At 33.7% G+C, this 17,267-nt stretch overlaps 1 protein-coding gene across 1 annotated transcript; it reads right to left on the bottom strand.

The window, feature by feature from the left end:
• Nucleotides 1-1,473: 1,473 nt before the first annotated feature.
• LOC113859941 (protein PELPK1) lies at nucleotides 1,474-17,213 on the bottom strand. The gene is made up of 4 exons (XM_027492595.1): nucleotides 16,798-17,213; nucleotides 8,110-8,421; nucleotides 5,320-5,357; nucleotides 1,474-1,817 (listed from the first exon to the last, which is right to left on the bottom strand). Exons 1-4 carry the CDS (start codon nucleotides 17,211-17,213, stop codon nucleotides 1,474-1,476), a joined length of 1,110 nt encoding a protein of 369 aa, XP_027348396.1.
• Nucleotides 17,214-17,267: the final 54 nt, after the last annotated feature.

Raw genomic sequence — 17,267 nt, 5'->3', positions numbered from 1 at the left:
TTTTCATTCATATAAACAAAAAATTTAAACACATGAAATTATGCCTTGAGTATTATTTTTTGTTTTAGCCTAACATGTTTTCCTTTTATCTGGTTGATGATTTTAGTTATCATTTATTTTGTGGGACTTTTGCATCTGGCTACTTTTAATTATTTTAGTATTATTGCTTGTTACCACCTATATAAAAAGGAGAAGAACCACCTCTTTGGACGCCGTACACTCTAATGTTAATTTTTTATATATTTGTTTTTATGTATACTTTATTATATGTCATGGTTCTATTTTTTAATTAATTTTCATTTAAAAATTAATTTAATTTAATAATATATGTGCAATATACAAGAAAATTATTAATTTCATAACATTTTCAAGTTAATTATACTTTTTATTGAATAAATTTTAAAATTAATGAATCTAATAAAATGTTACCCAAAAAATACATTACATATCATTTTTATATTAATTAATTGTACTTTATAATCAATAAATTTAATATTGAATAAATATAATAAATATATTACCTAATTCATAACATTTTTATGTCAATTGTATTTTATATGTAAAAATATAAAAAATGATCATTCAAATAAACACACTACCTAAAGAACATTAGGTTCAATGGTATTTTTATTTAATTAAATTTTATATTCAGTAAAAACAACATGTATGAAATATAATGTGAAATATATACTTATTCGGCGACGATCGCTTAAAATGCTGCCTCCATGAATCTTTCTCGGTTCTATCTTCACAGATAATTTAGTATATTTTACTTACTGCATGTTAACTTTAGTCCATTCGACTAAAGTTGATAGTATGAGTTAAAATGGGTTAACCAAAAGATTTTCGTATGCAATTAATATAAAATGCATTTGTGGGATATTACTTCACAGATTTCTTCTGTTTTTATCATTTGATATTTTGGTTGTATCGTTGTTGCAGCTTAATCTATAGACATTACAGTTCGGTTCGGTGAATTTCTTATACCCTTTTCATTTGGTTCTTTGCAGCAAGGGTCCTATTAGTTTTTCTTTTTTATGGTATATTATTATCGTTTAGCTATACTTGAAAATATGCTACTACTTTTCTACTTACAAATCTTAAGTAAAAGTTGGCTATAAGTTATGTGCTCCTATTTCAACCAAACTGCATATACTTTTAGCAAAGAAGCATTGCAATTCAAACAAAGGCGCCATTTAATTTACAAATGAGCAAACTTGCATGTGTTTATATTTCTGAATATAATTAAAGGATATGACTATCAGTATACAGTGGTATGACTACAACCGATTTAAACAACCTCTGACTGAATAAAACTTGTAACCATAACAAGCAAGATTCGTAATATCATGTAGCTAAAACAAATTATACCGAAGAGGAAATTGACGTAAATCATATAACATCAATGAAACAAAATGAAGGTGTATGATATAGCAGCCAATTAAGACAACAAAAGGCATGACTCAAAATAACTCAAGGATTGGTGGATGGAAATGCTTTAGGAAATTCAGGGACTTTCGGGAATTCTGGGATGTTAGGCATCTCAGGTACTTTAGGTAGTTCAGGTTTCGGCAATTCTGGGAGTTTAGGCACTTCAGGTAGCTCTGGCTTAGGAACTTCTGGAACTTTAGGCATCTCAGGCTTTGGTAATTCGGGGACCTTAGGAATTTCTGGGACTTTAGGGAGTTCAGGCTTTGGCAGTTCAGGTAGCTCTGGTTTTGGCAATTCTGGTATCTTGGGCAACTCTTGCTTTGGTAATTCAGGGACTTCTGGAAGAGGTGGCAACTCAGGTTTCGGAAGTTGTGGCACTTCTGGTACTGATTCTAGCAGATTGCGTGCCCCCACAACCGTTGTGTGACTTGTTGATGACATTATAGTTAGAACAAGAAGTGGTAAAACCATTGTTGCCAAATTGCTGGAAGCCATGCTTAAATCTAGCCGATGACAAGACCTGCAGGAGGAGGAGATCAACAGGACTTGAAACTTGGAGCTATTTGCAAATGGTTTAGATATGCTTTGTGAGTGTACTCTGCGGATGTTAGATGAGATGCTTTTATAGGCAAAATTGCGCATCTCGTTGATGGGATGGTGTAAGCAAGCAGAGTTGGTAGGATAGTGTAAGTGTTGTTAGTTCAACTTCATACCCAACACTAACAGTATCTCTTACAGCAAACTATAATCTGAAACGTTGTTGGTCAACTAACTTATCTGTATCAGAAGGGAATGAAGATATTTTTTACACCTTTTTTAGTTAAACAACCCCCTTTGTCCACCAAAGCCAATGTCCTAAATGATAAAGGTACCATAAAACCCATGATTTCTAGAGATGTTTACCAGTCAAAATAATCCCTTTAGCTACAAACTTTGTATAGCCTTGTCGAAGAAACTGTAATAAAATATTATTATTATCTATGAAATGGGCAGAAACGGATAAAAAGGGTTAAAATCAATTTAAGAAAAGTCTAAATTAGATGACCAATGACAAGAACCATTGTCCATTACAACACACGCTTCCCATTATAAGTGCCTATAAATAACTGAGCTTCTGAAAAGTTTTCCATTCAAACCAAAGCAAAGCTATTTCCCCTTTAATTCGGCTTCGGCCTAGTTGTTCCATCTCTGCAATATTTAACATAGTTAAGCCATGGCCTATCACAATTCCTTTGTAATAGCTATCTTCATAGTTATTTCCCTTTCAAGCATGGATTTTTGCCTAGCGGGTCGTCGTCTTCTGCAAAGTACCCAACCTGGTGTACCAAATTTGCCTACTCTTCCCAAACCAACATTACTGCCACCTTTGCCTTCAATGCCAAATCTACCATCTTTGCCTACTTTCCCAACACTTACACAACCCTCACTACCTACCACCCTTCCACCACTTCCAAGCATCCCCTCCATATCATCATCATTCCCAACTGTGATTCCTTCCATTCCATTTCTCTCTCCACCACCTTCATCCACAAGTCCTTGAGAGTGCAAATTTCTTATGAACCATGCTTTACTCTAATGTTGTTGTTCTCTGGTCTACCACCTCTAGCTACCACCAATTAATACAAAATGCATTTATGGGATTACCTTCTTACACTTTTCTTGTATTTTTTTTCATGTTTCTTTTTCATTTGTATCGCTGTTGCGGCGTGATTTATATACATTACAGTTCGGTTCACTGAAAGTCACATAAACCAATTGTATTTTCTTTATGTGAAATTAAATCTAGAAATCACTGACAAGGTGCTAGAACTGAGAACAGTCGTCAATATATTAAAATTAGCTAGAAAGTACCAAAATTTTATAATTCCAGAGGGAACAAAAAAGAATCCATAAGAGTTTTTTAATGCTTAACTGATATTGAGTAAAATTAATTGCTAAGCAAGTGATAAATCAGGGAATGGAAAGGGTTATGCCAATCTTTATAATCATCTGATTATTCAACATCAAAACTATTAATTACTTTACGATCCATAAATTCAACTTTTTATGAAGATCAGTGTGCGTAGGATGAAAGGATGACTCAGTTAAGTGTGACTTCACAGTTGCCACGCAGAAGGCTGGACTACCAAATACACAGAAAGACATAATAAAAAGTAAATTACTCTCAATTATTCAAAATGAGAGACGGATTTAATTACCAACTACTACCTGCACACAACAATACACACAGTAGTCTAAAAACACTTTTTATGTAACGTATATAATAAATATTTAAAAATAATACATTTTTATAAAAATATATATATATAATTTCATATACTAATAAAATTAAATATCACAATTTTTTAATAAATAATTCTTTATTAATATATGATAATTAATAATCTTTCTTCTTCTCTTTCACAAAATATATGCATTGCTAATATTTAATTTGGCATCTCGGAAGACGCAATCAGCTACCATATAATATAATGTGTTTTGTTTTGTCAAGACATTTTGCCTTCACAAAAAACCAATTATAATTTTCAAAGTAATTTGCTCATTACATCGATAAAAATGTCGACACAGTTCATGCAATTTATTGGTTTAACGGAAGTTCAACCACAGGCAATTGAAATTAATAAAATATGCATTTTTAATACCATATAATATATTTAATAATAAATTAATAGAAACTTTTAAAAAATTAAATTAAGTTAAATTTTAAATTGATATAAAATTTATATTACATATTTTATAAAATAAAATTTTCGTAATAAATAGTTATAGAATATTGATCTACAAATAGATCTCCGACATGGGCCTTTATTTATTTAAAAAAATGTTTTATATGAATACAATAAAATAAAAACGAGAAAAATAAAATAATTATTGTATTAAAAAAATTAGTTCAAATCAATTTTTGATCGAGCCAACCAATTCAATCCAATTTTAAATAATGACAAAAATTATAAACAATATAATATACAAAAGATGGAAAAATGCGTAGGAAGATACGTATATAAAGTATATAATAATATTTGTAAGTTTTAGTGTTAAAATCGAATTGGATACATAGGTGTTTCGAAATATACAATTTTGTTGAGATATATCTGTGAGAAAAACTTCAGAAAAAAACAAAGTCGAAAAATAATGATTTTCTCTTTTTTTTTTAATTTCATAAAATCTTTATGAAACTCAATACTTGACTTATTATTATTTTGTTTTATTTTAAATTCAAATTATTAAAGTTTTGTAAAGGATATTTTATTTATGTAATTTTATCTCTTGCACTAATTAATTAAAACTTATTTTTAATATATAAAAAGACAAAAGATATATATTAAAAGAAATTATGGAGCTATTGCTTGTACCTTTCCTATATAGTTGTTGAATTAGGCATTAGATACAATTATGATTTTGCTTCTTCTTCTTCTTTTTTTTTTGGTATATGATTTTTCTTCTTTTAAACTTTTGAAACTGCTTAATTAATATTAGATGCAATCATGATATTTCTTTTTCCTCCTTTTAAGCTCTTGAAAACTCCTAATCAGCCATTTAACAAATTCTTTATCAAACATCAATACTTGAATTATTATAATTTTATTTCATTTTAGATTCATATTATTAAAATAGAACTTACATAATATAGCACCAACACTTTTAGTTATAAACTAACTTATTTATTTTATAATTTTATAAAGGATGTTTTATTTATCTAATTTTATTGATCGAACAAATTAATTTAAATTATATATATATAAAGAGATTAAATTATATCGATATATATAATTAAGTTATATTTATTTTTACACGGTTAATAATTTAATATAAAAAATAAACTTTATTAATCTAACCATTGAATTATAATTATATATTATTTAGAGAGTTGGTGTACAAACCTTGGACTATCCAGTTTAGGCATTGCTTTCGAGAAGGGAATCGGTGTGCAGATCTTTTGGTTAAGATCGGTCGAATACAAAGTTTGGAGGTTAAAGAACTGATTTCTCCTCCGCTAAAGGTTGAATCTCAATTGTTAACTGATGTAGTTAGTATTCCGACTTTTCGGATATAAGTTTTTTTTGTGTTTTTGCTAGTCTATTACCAAAAAAAAAAAGATACTTTGTCTCAAATTTTATTAAAATTGAATATCCATAAAATTATTTTTAAACTATCTTTATTTTATAAATTTTAAAAGTTGATATTATGTAAATTTATATATATATATATATATATATATATATATATATATATATATGTGTGTGTGTGTGTGTGTGTGAACAGGCAAATTGGAAATAATTGGACCTTTAGGGTCTGGACCTTGGAAAAATTCAAAATTCTAGAAGAATTGAAAAAAAATTATTCGCGGTAATTGAGTCTTTGATTAATTGAGATTAAGTTGAAAATAAAAAATGCAAAATTGAGTTATTAAAAGGAAAATTTTGAGTTTCCTTGTTAGGGTGAATGAAAATGGAAAGAAAATGATGTGGTGATGATAATTAAGGAAATGAAATGTAGAATTTGTAAAAATTAGAAAGTTTAGATTTCCTTTCTAGTTGAAATTCGAATTTAGGGAAAAGAAGAAATTAGGGTTCAATCACGTGGTAATTGAGAAAAATTAGGAATGAAATGAAAGAATAACTCTTTCACTAGGTTAGGCATACACAAAAGGGGTGAATATCCTTTGATAAACCTAGGTTCTTGAATCACTCAAGAAATCTAGAGAATCACTCTCTAAGTTTGCAAAGGCTGAATTTTCATTCAAATTGATCATCCATACAACTTTGTGCCAACCACCCTTAAGCAATGAGTTAGTGACTGAAATTATTACAGCAATAATGTTCATTCAAAGTCTGATTAAGCTACACTCATCAAGCTTCACTTAATGACCATTTTGTAACTGACATAGGCAACTAAAAGCACCACTCTCCCTCTCAATAATTTAGCCAATCAACGGATGGTCCACCTAGGCATTATTCAACTCATAATTAATTAAAATAATAACTCTCAATGGCTGTTTTTGGCACTCCTAGTTCAACTACAAACTTAAAGGAATTGAACCACTTAACATATTAGCCCATTATTAAAAAAAAAAAAAAAACTAAGTTCCAAAACAAAAACATTTGCACGCCAAAAATAAGGATTGGGCCTTTCTTGCATACTTTAAGTCATCACTCTTCTAACTCTTGAATGCAATTCACCATCTTGGGCCTCTCTTGATTCATGTTGGGCTCTTCTCCAAATAATATGATCATGGCTTGTTAAAAGGCTTAATGTTTTTGGTTCTTGCTCTTGTTATTGAACTTCCAAGTCCTTGAAATGTAATAGGCTCGCTGAACTCTTTGTCCTATAACTCTTGTTCATGATCTCTCAAGGTTTGATCTTCATCAGTGTGTAGGGGAGAACTCTTAATACTATATATATCTTTAAAATAACAAAGGTTAAGATCTGCAGTGAAATGATGAAATAATATAATAGTTGATTTTAAGATTAAATTAATAAATAAAAGAGTAATTAAACAGTAATTTTTCTAAAATTGTTGAGTTACACATTAGCTGCATACATTTTTTTCTCCTTTTAAACTCTTGAAGAGTTGAAACTGCCTAATTAGCCCTTTTACTATGTTTACGTCTTGGAGAAAGGCAGAGAATAGTTCGCTGCTAATCTCCTTAGTTTAGAGGTTAATTTTGTTTGGGAGTACACCACTATTATATGCATATTTTCTTTATCTTGATATTATCATACACATATTAATTATTATATTATTAATAATATTGTTAAAATAATTTATGAGGACGTAGGAAACATCTTATTTGAGTTAAACACCTTGAAAAGTTCAAACACAACCTTCCCAACCGAAACCAAAGCACTTTGAGTTTGAGGTTCCACTGCCATCGCCTACGGATTGCCACCCCACCCGCATCGAGTTGGGTTGGCTTGAATAGTCTAATCAACGGCTCTTTTTTTATATTTATTTGAGAAGAAAGAAAGTGAGTTTAATTTTTTTAAAAAGATATTAATTATTATGTTATTATCTGATGTATCAATATAGGCACCCATGGTAAAGGAATAGCCATATAGATTATCCATTCCAACACCTCAAAAAATTAGTGTAGTTTTGTTAGTCAGTTTCTAACTTTGCATGTGCAACTCTTGCTCCATTCGTAATAATGGTATGAACGAATTTAGATTGTATCATATGTTAAACGTAAGAATTTGATATATGCATACGAAGGCATATGTGACTGGATTAACTAATCAGAGTCTTTTTTGCTATGCAAAGGAGCAAGATTTCTCGATAGAAATTGGGAAACTGAATTAGGTAGAGTTGTTATTGAATTCATTTAAACGACAAACTTAAGACCCCAAACTACATTAGAAGTTGGAAACTTAACCTCGACATTTATTCTTAGAAATTACAATCTTTTTAAAGTCACAGCACCTATACATTAAAGATATATGACTATCAGTATGCATGCAGTAGTATAACTATAATCGATTTATAATATTACTAAAACGTAACAACAATTCTCATGTAGCTAAAAACAAATTATACAGAAGAGAAAATTAAAGTAAATCATATAACATCAATGAAACAGAATGAAGAAGGTGCAGGATATAGCAGCCAATTAAGACCCAAAGACAAGACAACAAAAGGCATGATTCAAAGTTAAAACTCAAGGATTGGTGGTTGAAAATGCTTTTGGAAATTCGGGGACTTTAGGGAATTCTGGGACTTTAGGCATCTCTGGTACTTTAGGTAGCTCAGGTTTTGGCAATTCTGGGACTTTAGGCATTTCAGGTAGCTCTGGCTTGGGAACTTCTGGTACTTTAGGCATCTCAGGCTTTGGCAATTCGGGAACCTTAGGAATTTCTGGAAATTTAGGTAGTTCAGGTTTTGGCAGTTCAGGGACCTTTACTTCAGGTACCTCTGGCTTTGGCAATTCTGGCACTTTTGGAAGAGGTGGCAACTCAAGTTTGGGAAGTTGTGGCACTTCTGGTACTGGCAGTGTTGATTCTAGAAGATTGCGTGCTCCCCCAACCATTGTGTGACTTGTTGCTGACATTATAGTCACAACAAAAAGTGGTAAAATTATTGTTGCCAAATTGCTGGAGGCCATGCTTGAATCTAGTTGATGACAAGAAGGGCAGGAGGAGAAGATCAATAGGAGTTGGAGTTATTTGCAATTGGTTTTGATATGGTTTGTGAATGTACTCTGAGGATGTTAGATGAGATGCTTTTATAGATAAAATATTGTAGCTCGTTGATGGGATGGTGTAAGCAAGCTGAGCTGGTGGGATGGTTTAAGTGTTGTTAGTTCAACTTCTTACCCCCACATCACAGTATCTTTTAAAGCAAACTATGATTTGAACCGTGGTTGATCAACTGATCTATCTGTATCTGAAAGGAATAAAGACATTTTTGACACTCTGGAGTTGAACAATCCCCTTTATCCAAGAAAGCCAATGTTCTAAGGGAGAAAGCTACCATAAAAGCAAGGATTACTAGGGATGTTTTCCAATCAAAGTAATTCCTTTTGCTTTCCAATTTTGTATTATTGTTATAAGAAACCAGATTCAACGTCAAAGCCAGAATACTGTAGTAAAATATAAAATGTTGTTATTTTCAATAAAATAGGTAGAAACGGATAAGAAGGTCAACATAAGGCAAAACCAATGTCAAAAAGTCAAAACTAGATGACCAATAATGAACCATTCGGGTACAGGTTGACATTACCTAGTAGCAATAGGCAAGTTTCTGAAAAGCTTTCAATGCATACCAAAGCAAGGCCGTTTTCTGCCTCAGCCTAGTTGTTGGAAATCCTTAATATTCACTTTACTTAAGCCATGGCTTATCACTATTCTATAACAATAGCTCTCTTCATAGTCATTTCACTTTCGAGCTTGGATTCTGGCTTAGCAGGTTGAATTCTTCTGCAAACTGCTCAACCTGGTGCACCAAATTTGCCCAAACCAACATTACTACCACCTTTGCCTTCAATGCAAAAGATGCCGCTTTTGCCTACTATTATCCCAACACTCCCAACCACCCACCATACCATCATCAGTCCCTCCAATCCCAACTCCATCCCTTTCCTCTCTCCGCCATCTTTAGTGTCCACATTAGAAGCTGCGGGGTATCATATACATTAGAAGCTTCTGTTCTGTTTTGTTTCTTTTAGTTTCTCATGGCATATTAATCACATATTCCACTACTTTTCGAGTTCTTGCTTGCAATTGTTAAATAAGTATAACTTGGCCCATAAGTAAATTGCCAATATGAGTGACATGTATATCATATTACAGATACAGAAAAATAAACCTGCACTTTGTTGCAACACAACCCAAAATTTCGCTTTCTAATCGCTAGTTAGGCAGTGTGATTATCTTGTCCCTAGATCTAAATTTAGCATCAAGCACATCAAATAAACATAATCAAACTTCAACTGAACAGAAGTCGGAGAATATAATTTTCAAGTTATATTAAATTTGTTCAAAATCCATAAAACCAATACGAACAAAAACAAAAACAATGTGGATGAAACAGATGGTTGCATGGCATTGAGTAACCCTCGGCATTGACATCGAAATATATAACTCTCATTCTGTTTAATGCTCAATCCGGGATATCTAATATGGAATATTTCATGGCCGCATGAGAGCGATGATCATCAAAAAGGGTAATCTGCAACAGTAAAAAGATCTCTCGTTGTTGAGATTCCCGCGGATTATCGTCACATTCAGAAGAAGAATTTACATCGAACTCGAACAGATCTCCAACAGCAGACACGATCCCTTCTGTTATTTCGCTAAGAAATTCAGTTTCAAAGCCCGGGCGCGATAACAGTGGTCGTAAGAAAGCTTGACCCTCTTCATCTTTAAAGAAGTTTTGACTGCCTATGGATTCAGAATGGCAGAATAGTATGGGTGTTGCGGTTGCACTGTCGAATGAAAAACGGAAAACTCTGATGTAAAATTTGAAAAAATCACCCTCCTTCAATGTTGAGTACTTCTTCAAGTGACGCCTTGACACTTTAATGTTGTAGCGGTCTTCCTTTCGTTCTGAGTTTATGTTCATACCATGCAAAATTAAGAACACCGTAAACATGTCAGTGAAATTATTTATTCACAAATTATTCAAATTTACTCGTCTTGTATTATCATATACACTTATTTGCAAAGCTTACCTGCAGAAAGTGAAGCCATGTCGATTAGTTTTCCGCTGCTGCAGAAACACAGAAAATTAATTATCTTCTGGAAGCCTGTTTATACCGGGAAGGATAGTGTGCCTGCTGCAAAGTTCTTCCTCCAAGTATTTGTAGTATATACAACAGAGCTATGATTAGTTTCATTATTTCTACAATTTCTTTTAGATGATGATTATTCAATTATCGATATCTTGTGTATTACAACAGAATTTGTTATTTAAACTGAAATATTTTATGAACGGCGATATCAAAACTGATTGAGTCTAACTAGTGAATTCGAAGATATATAGGATGTGTTGAGTTCAAAAAAGGTCAATTCGAAGATATACTATTAAATTGACCTAACAACAATTGATTAATTAATTAATGTAAACTAAGTTTCCAACAGACTATAAATCGCTAATTTAAACTAGGCTAAGGATGTATTTTTATAATCTTTTGAATGTTCATTTACTTGGATAATAATATAAAATAATAATTTTATTTTAATTATTATATACCGTTAATTATTTCAATAGTTTGTCCAGATTAAAATATACACTCGTGAGATCATCAAGCCTATTAGCCTATTATAATAATAATAATTTTCATTTTATTGAGTTAATTTAGTGAAAATTTTACGGTATAAGATCAATGCCCATGTTAGATTATGCTCAATAATTTTTTTTAATTAAATATAATTTTATTTTATCATTAACTAACCAAAAATATGCTTGATTGTCGTTGCATGTTATCACTATAGTTTTATTATAAATTATAATTATTGCATAAACTAGTTACATGCATAGAGCTTAAGCTACGAGTCCACTACCGGCATCTATGCATGGGAAAGCAGATATATGATATGATTCACTGATCAGCCTCTTTTGGTGTTTAGAGAGCAAGATTTCTCGGTAAAAATTTGTAATCCATTAGGATTTCTGCATTGAATTTATTAAAACGACAAACGTAAGAGCCCAAACCACATTAGAAATTGAAAACTTAAGCTAGAAATATATGCTTAGAAATTACAATCTTAGTAAATTCACAACACGTACACATAATTAAAAGATATTGTTAGTCCCACATCGGTGGGAGGTTAATGGGAGGACCTCCTTTTTCTATTATAAAAGGAAGGCTAAGGGTCCTTAACAAATTAATTCCAAAATTCCTCAATCTCCTCATCTCTTTCCTTTTTACTTTATTTGCTTATTTTGAGATTCTATTCTTAGTGAGAGTGAGATTTTGTTCTCAGTGAAAGTAAAAAGTGGTGTAATTTTTCTTCTTCAGAAAATATTTGGTATTGTTGTTATTATTTTCATTTTAGCTCTTATTTTTCTCAGCTCTTATTTTAGTTGTGTATTATTATACCGTTACTCTGGTCCCAACAGTTGATTGCGGTTTAATCCGATCTTTCACATCAAAAAAGAGTTGTTACTGGAAAAGTTTGGTAGTGTGAAACTGCTATCTGAGAAAGTTCTGGCTAGGAAAGATTTGGTATTTAAGAGTGTCTATAGTGACCCACCTCTCTTTCCTGGGAATTTTTTGGTGTGTTAGTTCATGGTCTACCTGTGTTATTCCAGTAGACAATACTATTCATAGTGAGAAGTGCATAAGTCGGTATAATAAAGAGAGAAAATATGGCAGCAAAATATGAGATAGAGAAATTTAATGGGAGTAATTTCTCCCTGTGGAAATTGAAGATAAGAGCAATTTTGAGAAAAGACAATTGTCTTGATCCAATTGAAGGCAGACCTGCAGATATTTCAGAGGAAAAATGGAGAGAAATGGATAACAATGTTGTTGCCAATTTGCACTTAGCATTGGCTGATTCAGTGTTATCCAGTGTTGCAGAGAAGAAGACTGCAAAGGAGATTTGGGACACACTGATCAAGTTGTACGAGGTCAAGTCACTTCACACCAAAATATTCTTAAAAAGGAAACTCTACACTCTTCGAATGAGTGAGTCCACACCTGTGACGGACCACATCAACAATCTGAATACGCTGTTTGCTCAACTTACAGCTTCAGATTTCAACATTGTAGAAAATGAACGTGCAAAACTTCTACTCCAGAGTTTACCAGATTCATATGATCAACTCATCATCAATATTACAAACAACAACATCATTGGTCATCTATCCTTTGATGATGTTGCCGGAGCAGTTCTTGAAGAAGAATCCAGGCGAAAGAATAAGGAAGACAGACTGGAAAGTTGTAAACAAGCAGAAGCTTTGACGATGATGAGAGGGAGATCAATGGAGCGTGGTTCGAGTGGGAGCCAAAATCATGGTAGATCAAAATCTCAAAGAAGGAAGAACCTCAAATGCTACAACTGTGGCAAGAGAGGGCACGTGAAGAAAGATTGTTGGAGCAGGAAGAGTGAAGGAGGGAAGAATATGGAAGCATCAACCTCACAAGGTTGTGTTGCTAGTACCTCAGATGATGGTGAAATTCTATACAGTGAAGCAGTAAATTCTAGAGGCGGAAGACAACTCCATGAATGTTGGATATTGGATTCAGGTGCAACTTGGCACATGACTCCATGCCGAGATTGGTTTTCTACTTATGAACCTATCTCAGGAGGATCTGTATTCATGGGAAATGACCATGCCCTAGAAATTGCTGGAATTGGTACTGTCAAATTGAAAATGTATGATGGTACCATTCGAACAATTCAAGGGGTACGACATGTGAAAGGTTTGAAAAAGAATCTATTGTCCATTGGGCAATTGGATGACCTCAAGTGCAAGATCCACATTGAAGGTGGGATCATGAAGGTAGTTAAAGGCAATTTGGTAGTGATGAAAGCAGAAAAGATCACAACCAATTTATACATGCTTTTGGGAGATACGTTGCAAGAAGTAGATGCATCAGTTGCAACAAGTCAAGAAGATGAAACACTGATGTGGCATCGTAGACTCGGTCATATGTCAGAACGAGGTCTGAAAATTCTTGCAGAACGTAATCTCTTACCAGGGCTCAAAACGGTAACCTTACCATTTTGTGAGCACTGTGTGACAAGTAAGCAGCATAGATTGAAGTTTGCCAAAGTGACTACAAGAAGCAAACACATACTGGACTTGATTCATTCTGATGTATGGGAATCACCGGAAGTATCCATTGGAGGAGCAAAATATTTTGTATCATTTATTGATGATTACTCCAGGAGATTGTGGGTGTACCCAATCAAGAAGAAATCAGATGTGTTTCCAGTATTCAAGGGGTTCAAAGCACAAGTAGAACTTGAAACTGGGAAAAGAATTAAGTGCTTAAGGATAGACAATGGAGGAGAATATGTAGATGGTGATTTTCTAGCATTTTGTAAGCAAAAGGGTATTTCAAGACAATTCACAGTACCTTATACACCTCAGCAGAATGGTGTAGCAGAGCGGATGAACAGAACTCTCCTAGATAGAACAAGGGCTATGCTGAGAACATCAGGAGTGGCCAAATCTTTCTGGGCAGAAGCAGTTAAAACTGTCTGTTACGTGATAAATCGATCACCATCAACAGCAATTGGTTTGAAAACACCAATGGAGATATGGAATGGAAAGTCATCTAATTATTCTTCATTACATGTGTTTGGATGTCCTGTGTACGTAATGTACAATTCCCAAGAAAGAACAAAACTGGATCCAAAATCCAGGAAATGTATATTCTTGGGTTATGCTGACAATGTTAAGGGGTATCGCTTGTGGGATCCCACTGCCCGCAAAGTATTTGTTAGCAGAGATGTAGTATTTGTAAAAAATGAGCTGCAGAAGGAGGAGAAAAATGACAGTACTGTTAAAGACACTACTTCAGTAGTGATAGAAAGGAAATATAATGATAATGACACCTCTGAAGCAGAACAAGAACATGAAGAACAAGAACGAAATGATGCCAATAATGGAGAATCTCAACAAATAAGACGTGAGATAAGAAGACCATCTTGGCACTCAGACTATGTTATGACAAGTCATGATGCATATTGCCTTCTAACAGAAGAAGGAGAACCATCAACCTTTCATGAGGCTTTGAGGAGTTCAGATGCTTCTTTATGGATGACAGCAATGCAGGAAGAAATTGAGGCCTTACATAGAAACAATACATGGGAACTTGTTGAGCTTCCAAAAGGTCGAAAAGCTATTAGTTGTAAATGGGTTTACAAAATCAAACGAGATGGCAATGATCAAGTGGAGCGGTATCGTGCCAGATTGGTGGTTAAAGGATATGCTCAGAAAGAAGGCATTGATTTCAATGAGATATTCTCGCCAGTTGTCCGATTAACCACAATCAGAATTGTTCTGGCAATGTGTGCTGCACATGATTTACATCTTGAGCAACTTGATGTAAAGACTGCTTTTCTCCATGGAGAACTTGAAGAAGAAATTTATATGCTCCAACCAGAAGGCTTTAAAGAACAAGATAAAGAAAACTTGGTTTGCAGATTAACCAAATCTCTGTACGGTTTAAAACAGGCGCCGAGATGTTGGTATAAGAGATTTGATTCCTTCATTATTAGCCTTAATTACAACAGACTAAAGTCAGACCATTGTACGTACTACAATAAGTTTGATGAAAATGATTTTATCATTTTGTTGTTGTATGTGGATGACATGTTGGTGGTAGGCCCTAACAAAGATCGGATCCAAGAATTAAAGGCACAATTGGCTAGGGAGTTTGATATGAAGGATTTGGGATCAGCAAACAAGATTTTAGGGATGCAAATTCACCGAGACAGAAAAGACAGGAAGATTTGGCTTTCTCAGAAGAATTATTTACTGAAAGTCTTGCGACGCTTCAATATGCAAGACTGTAAGCCAATCTCTACCCCACTTCCTGTCAGTTATAAATTATCCTCAAGTATGTGTCCTAGCAATGAAGCAGAGAGGATGGAAATGTCTCGAGTACAGTATGCATCAGCGGTGGGAAGCCTTATGTATGCCATGATTTGTACTAGACCAGACATTGCACAAGCAGTGGGAACAGTCAGTAGGTTTATGGCAGATCCTGGTAGAGAGCATTGGAATGTTGTAAAGAGGATCCTTAGATACATTAAAGGAACCTCTGATGTTGCATTATGTTTTGAAGGATTAGAATTTATTGTCAAAGGCTATGTTGATTCAGATTTTGCAGGAGATCTGGATAAAAGGAAATCTACTACTGGCTATGTGTTTACACTTGCTAGCGGAGCAGTAAGCTGGTTGTCTAAATTACAGACAGTTGTGGCTCTGTCTACTACAGAAGCTGAATACATGGCAGCTACCGAGGCATGTAAGGAAGTAATCTGGATTCAAAGGCTATTGGAGGAACTTGGACACAAGCAGCAGAATACTACTGTGTATTGTGACAGTCAGAGTGCTTTGCATATTGCAAAGAATCCAGCCTTTCATTCCAGAACAAAGCACATAGGTATACAATACCACTTTGTTCGTGAAGTAGTAGAAGAAGGAAGAGTGGATATGCAGAAGATCCATACTAAAGAAAACATAGCAGATATAATGACAAAGCCAGTCAATAGTAACAAGTTTACATGGTGTCGGTCCTTATATGGCCTATTAGAAATATAAGAAACATGTAATGTATTAGGAATGTGTGTGTGAAGATATGATTAACTTAATCATAATCTTCAAGTGGGAGAATTGTTAGTCCCACATCGGTGGGAGTTTAATGGGAGGACCTCCTTTTTCTATTATAAAAGGAAGGCTAAGGGTCCTTAACAAATTAATTCCAAAATCCCTCAATCTCCTCATCTCTTTCCTTTTTATTTTATTTGCTTATTTTGAGATTCTATTCTTAGTGAGAGTGAGATTTTGTTCTCAGTGAAAGTAAAAAGTGGTGTAATTTTTCTTCTTCAAAAAATATCTGGTATTGTCGTTATTATTTTCATTTTAGCTCTTATTTTTCTCAGCTCTTATTTTAGTTGTGTATTATTATACCGTTACTCTGGTCCCAACAGATATGACTATCAGTATATAGTGGTATGACTACAACCGATTTAAACAACCTCTGACTGAATAAAACTTGTAATCATAACAAGCAAGATTCGTAATATCATGTAGCTAAAACAAATTATACCGAAGAGGAAATTGACGTAAATCATATAACATCAATGAAACAAAATGAAGGTGTATGATATAGCAGCCAATTAAGACAACAAAAGGCATGACTCAAAATAACTCAAGGATTGGTGGATGAAAATGCTTTAGGAAATTCAGGGACTTTAGGGAATTCTGGGACGTTGGGCATCTCAGGTACTTTCGGTAGCTCAGGTTTTGGAAATTCTGGGAGTTTAGGCACTTCAGGTAGCTCTGGCTTAGGAACTTCTGGAACTTCAGGCATCTCAGGCTTTGGCAATTCGGGGAACTTAGGAATTTCTGGGACTTTAGGTAGTTCAGGCTTTGGCAGTTCAGGTAGCTCTGGTTTTGGCAATTCTGGTATCTTAGGCAACTCTTGCTTTGGTAATTCAGGGACTTCTGGAAGAGGTGGCAACTCAGGTTTCGGAAGTTGTGGCACTTCTGGTACTGATTCTAGCAGATTGCGTGCCCCCACAACCGTTGTGTGACTTGATGACATTATAGTTAGAACAAGAAGTGGTAAAACCATTGTTGCCAAATTGCTGGAAGCCATGCTTAAATCTAGGCGACGACAAGACCTGCAGGAGAAGATCAACAGGAGTTGAAA

Source organism: Abrus precatorius, unplaced genomic scaffold (genome assembly GCF_003935025.1).
Source record: "Abrus precatorius isolate BTA unplaced genomic scaffold, Abrus_2018 Scaffold2, whole genome shotgun sequence".
Lineage (NCBI taxonomy): Eukaryota > Viridiplantae > Streptophyta > Magnoliopsida > Fabales > Fabaceae > Abrus > Abrus precatorius.
Note: the sequence above shows the minus strand (reverse complement) of the source record. Positions and strands in the feature narration are given on the sequence as shown.

Coding starts and splice junctions, on each gene's coding strand:
- LOC113859941 (XM_027492595.1), bottom strand. CDS start 17,213: ATGGCTTCCAGCAATTTGGCAACAATGGTTTTACCACTTCTTGTTCTA. Junction 8,422..16,797: donor GAATTCCCTAAAGTCCCTGA/ATTTCCTAAAGC, acceptor TCTAGAATCAAC/ACTGCCAGTACCAGAAGTGC. Junction 5,358..8,109: donor GTCCCCGAATTTCCAAAAGC/ATTTTCAACCAC, acceptor AAAGATCTGCAC/ACCGATTCCCTTCTCGAAAG.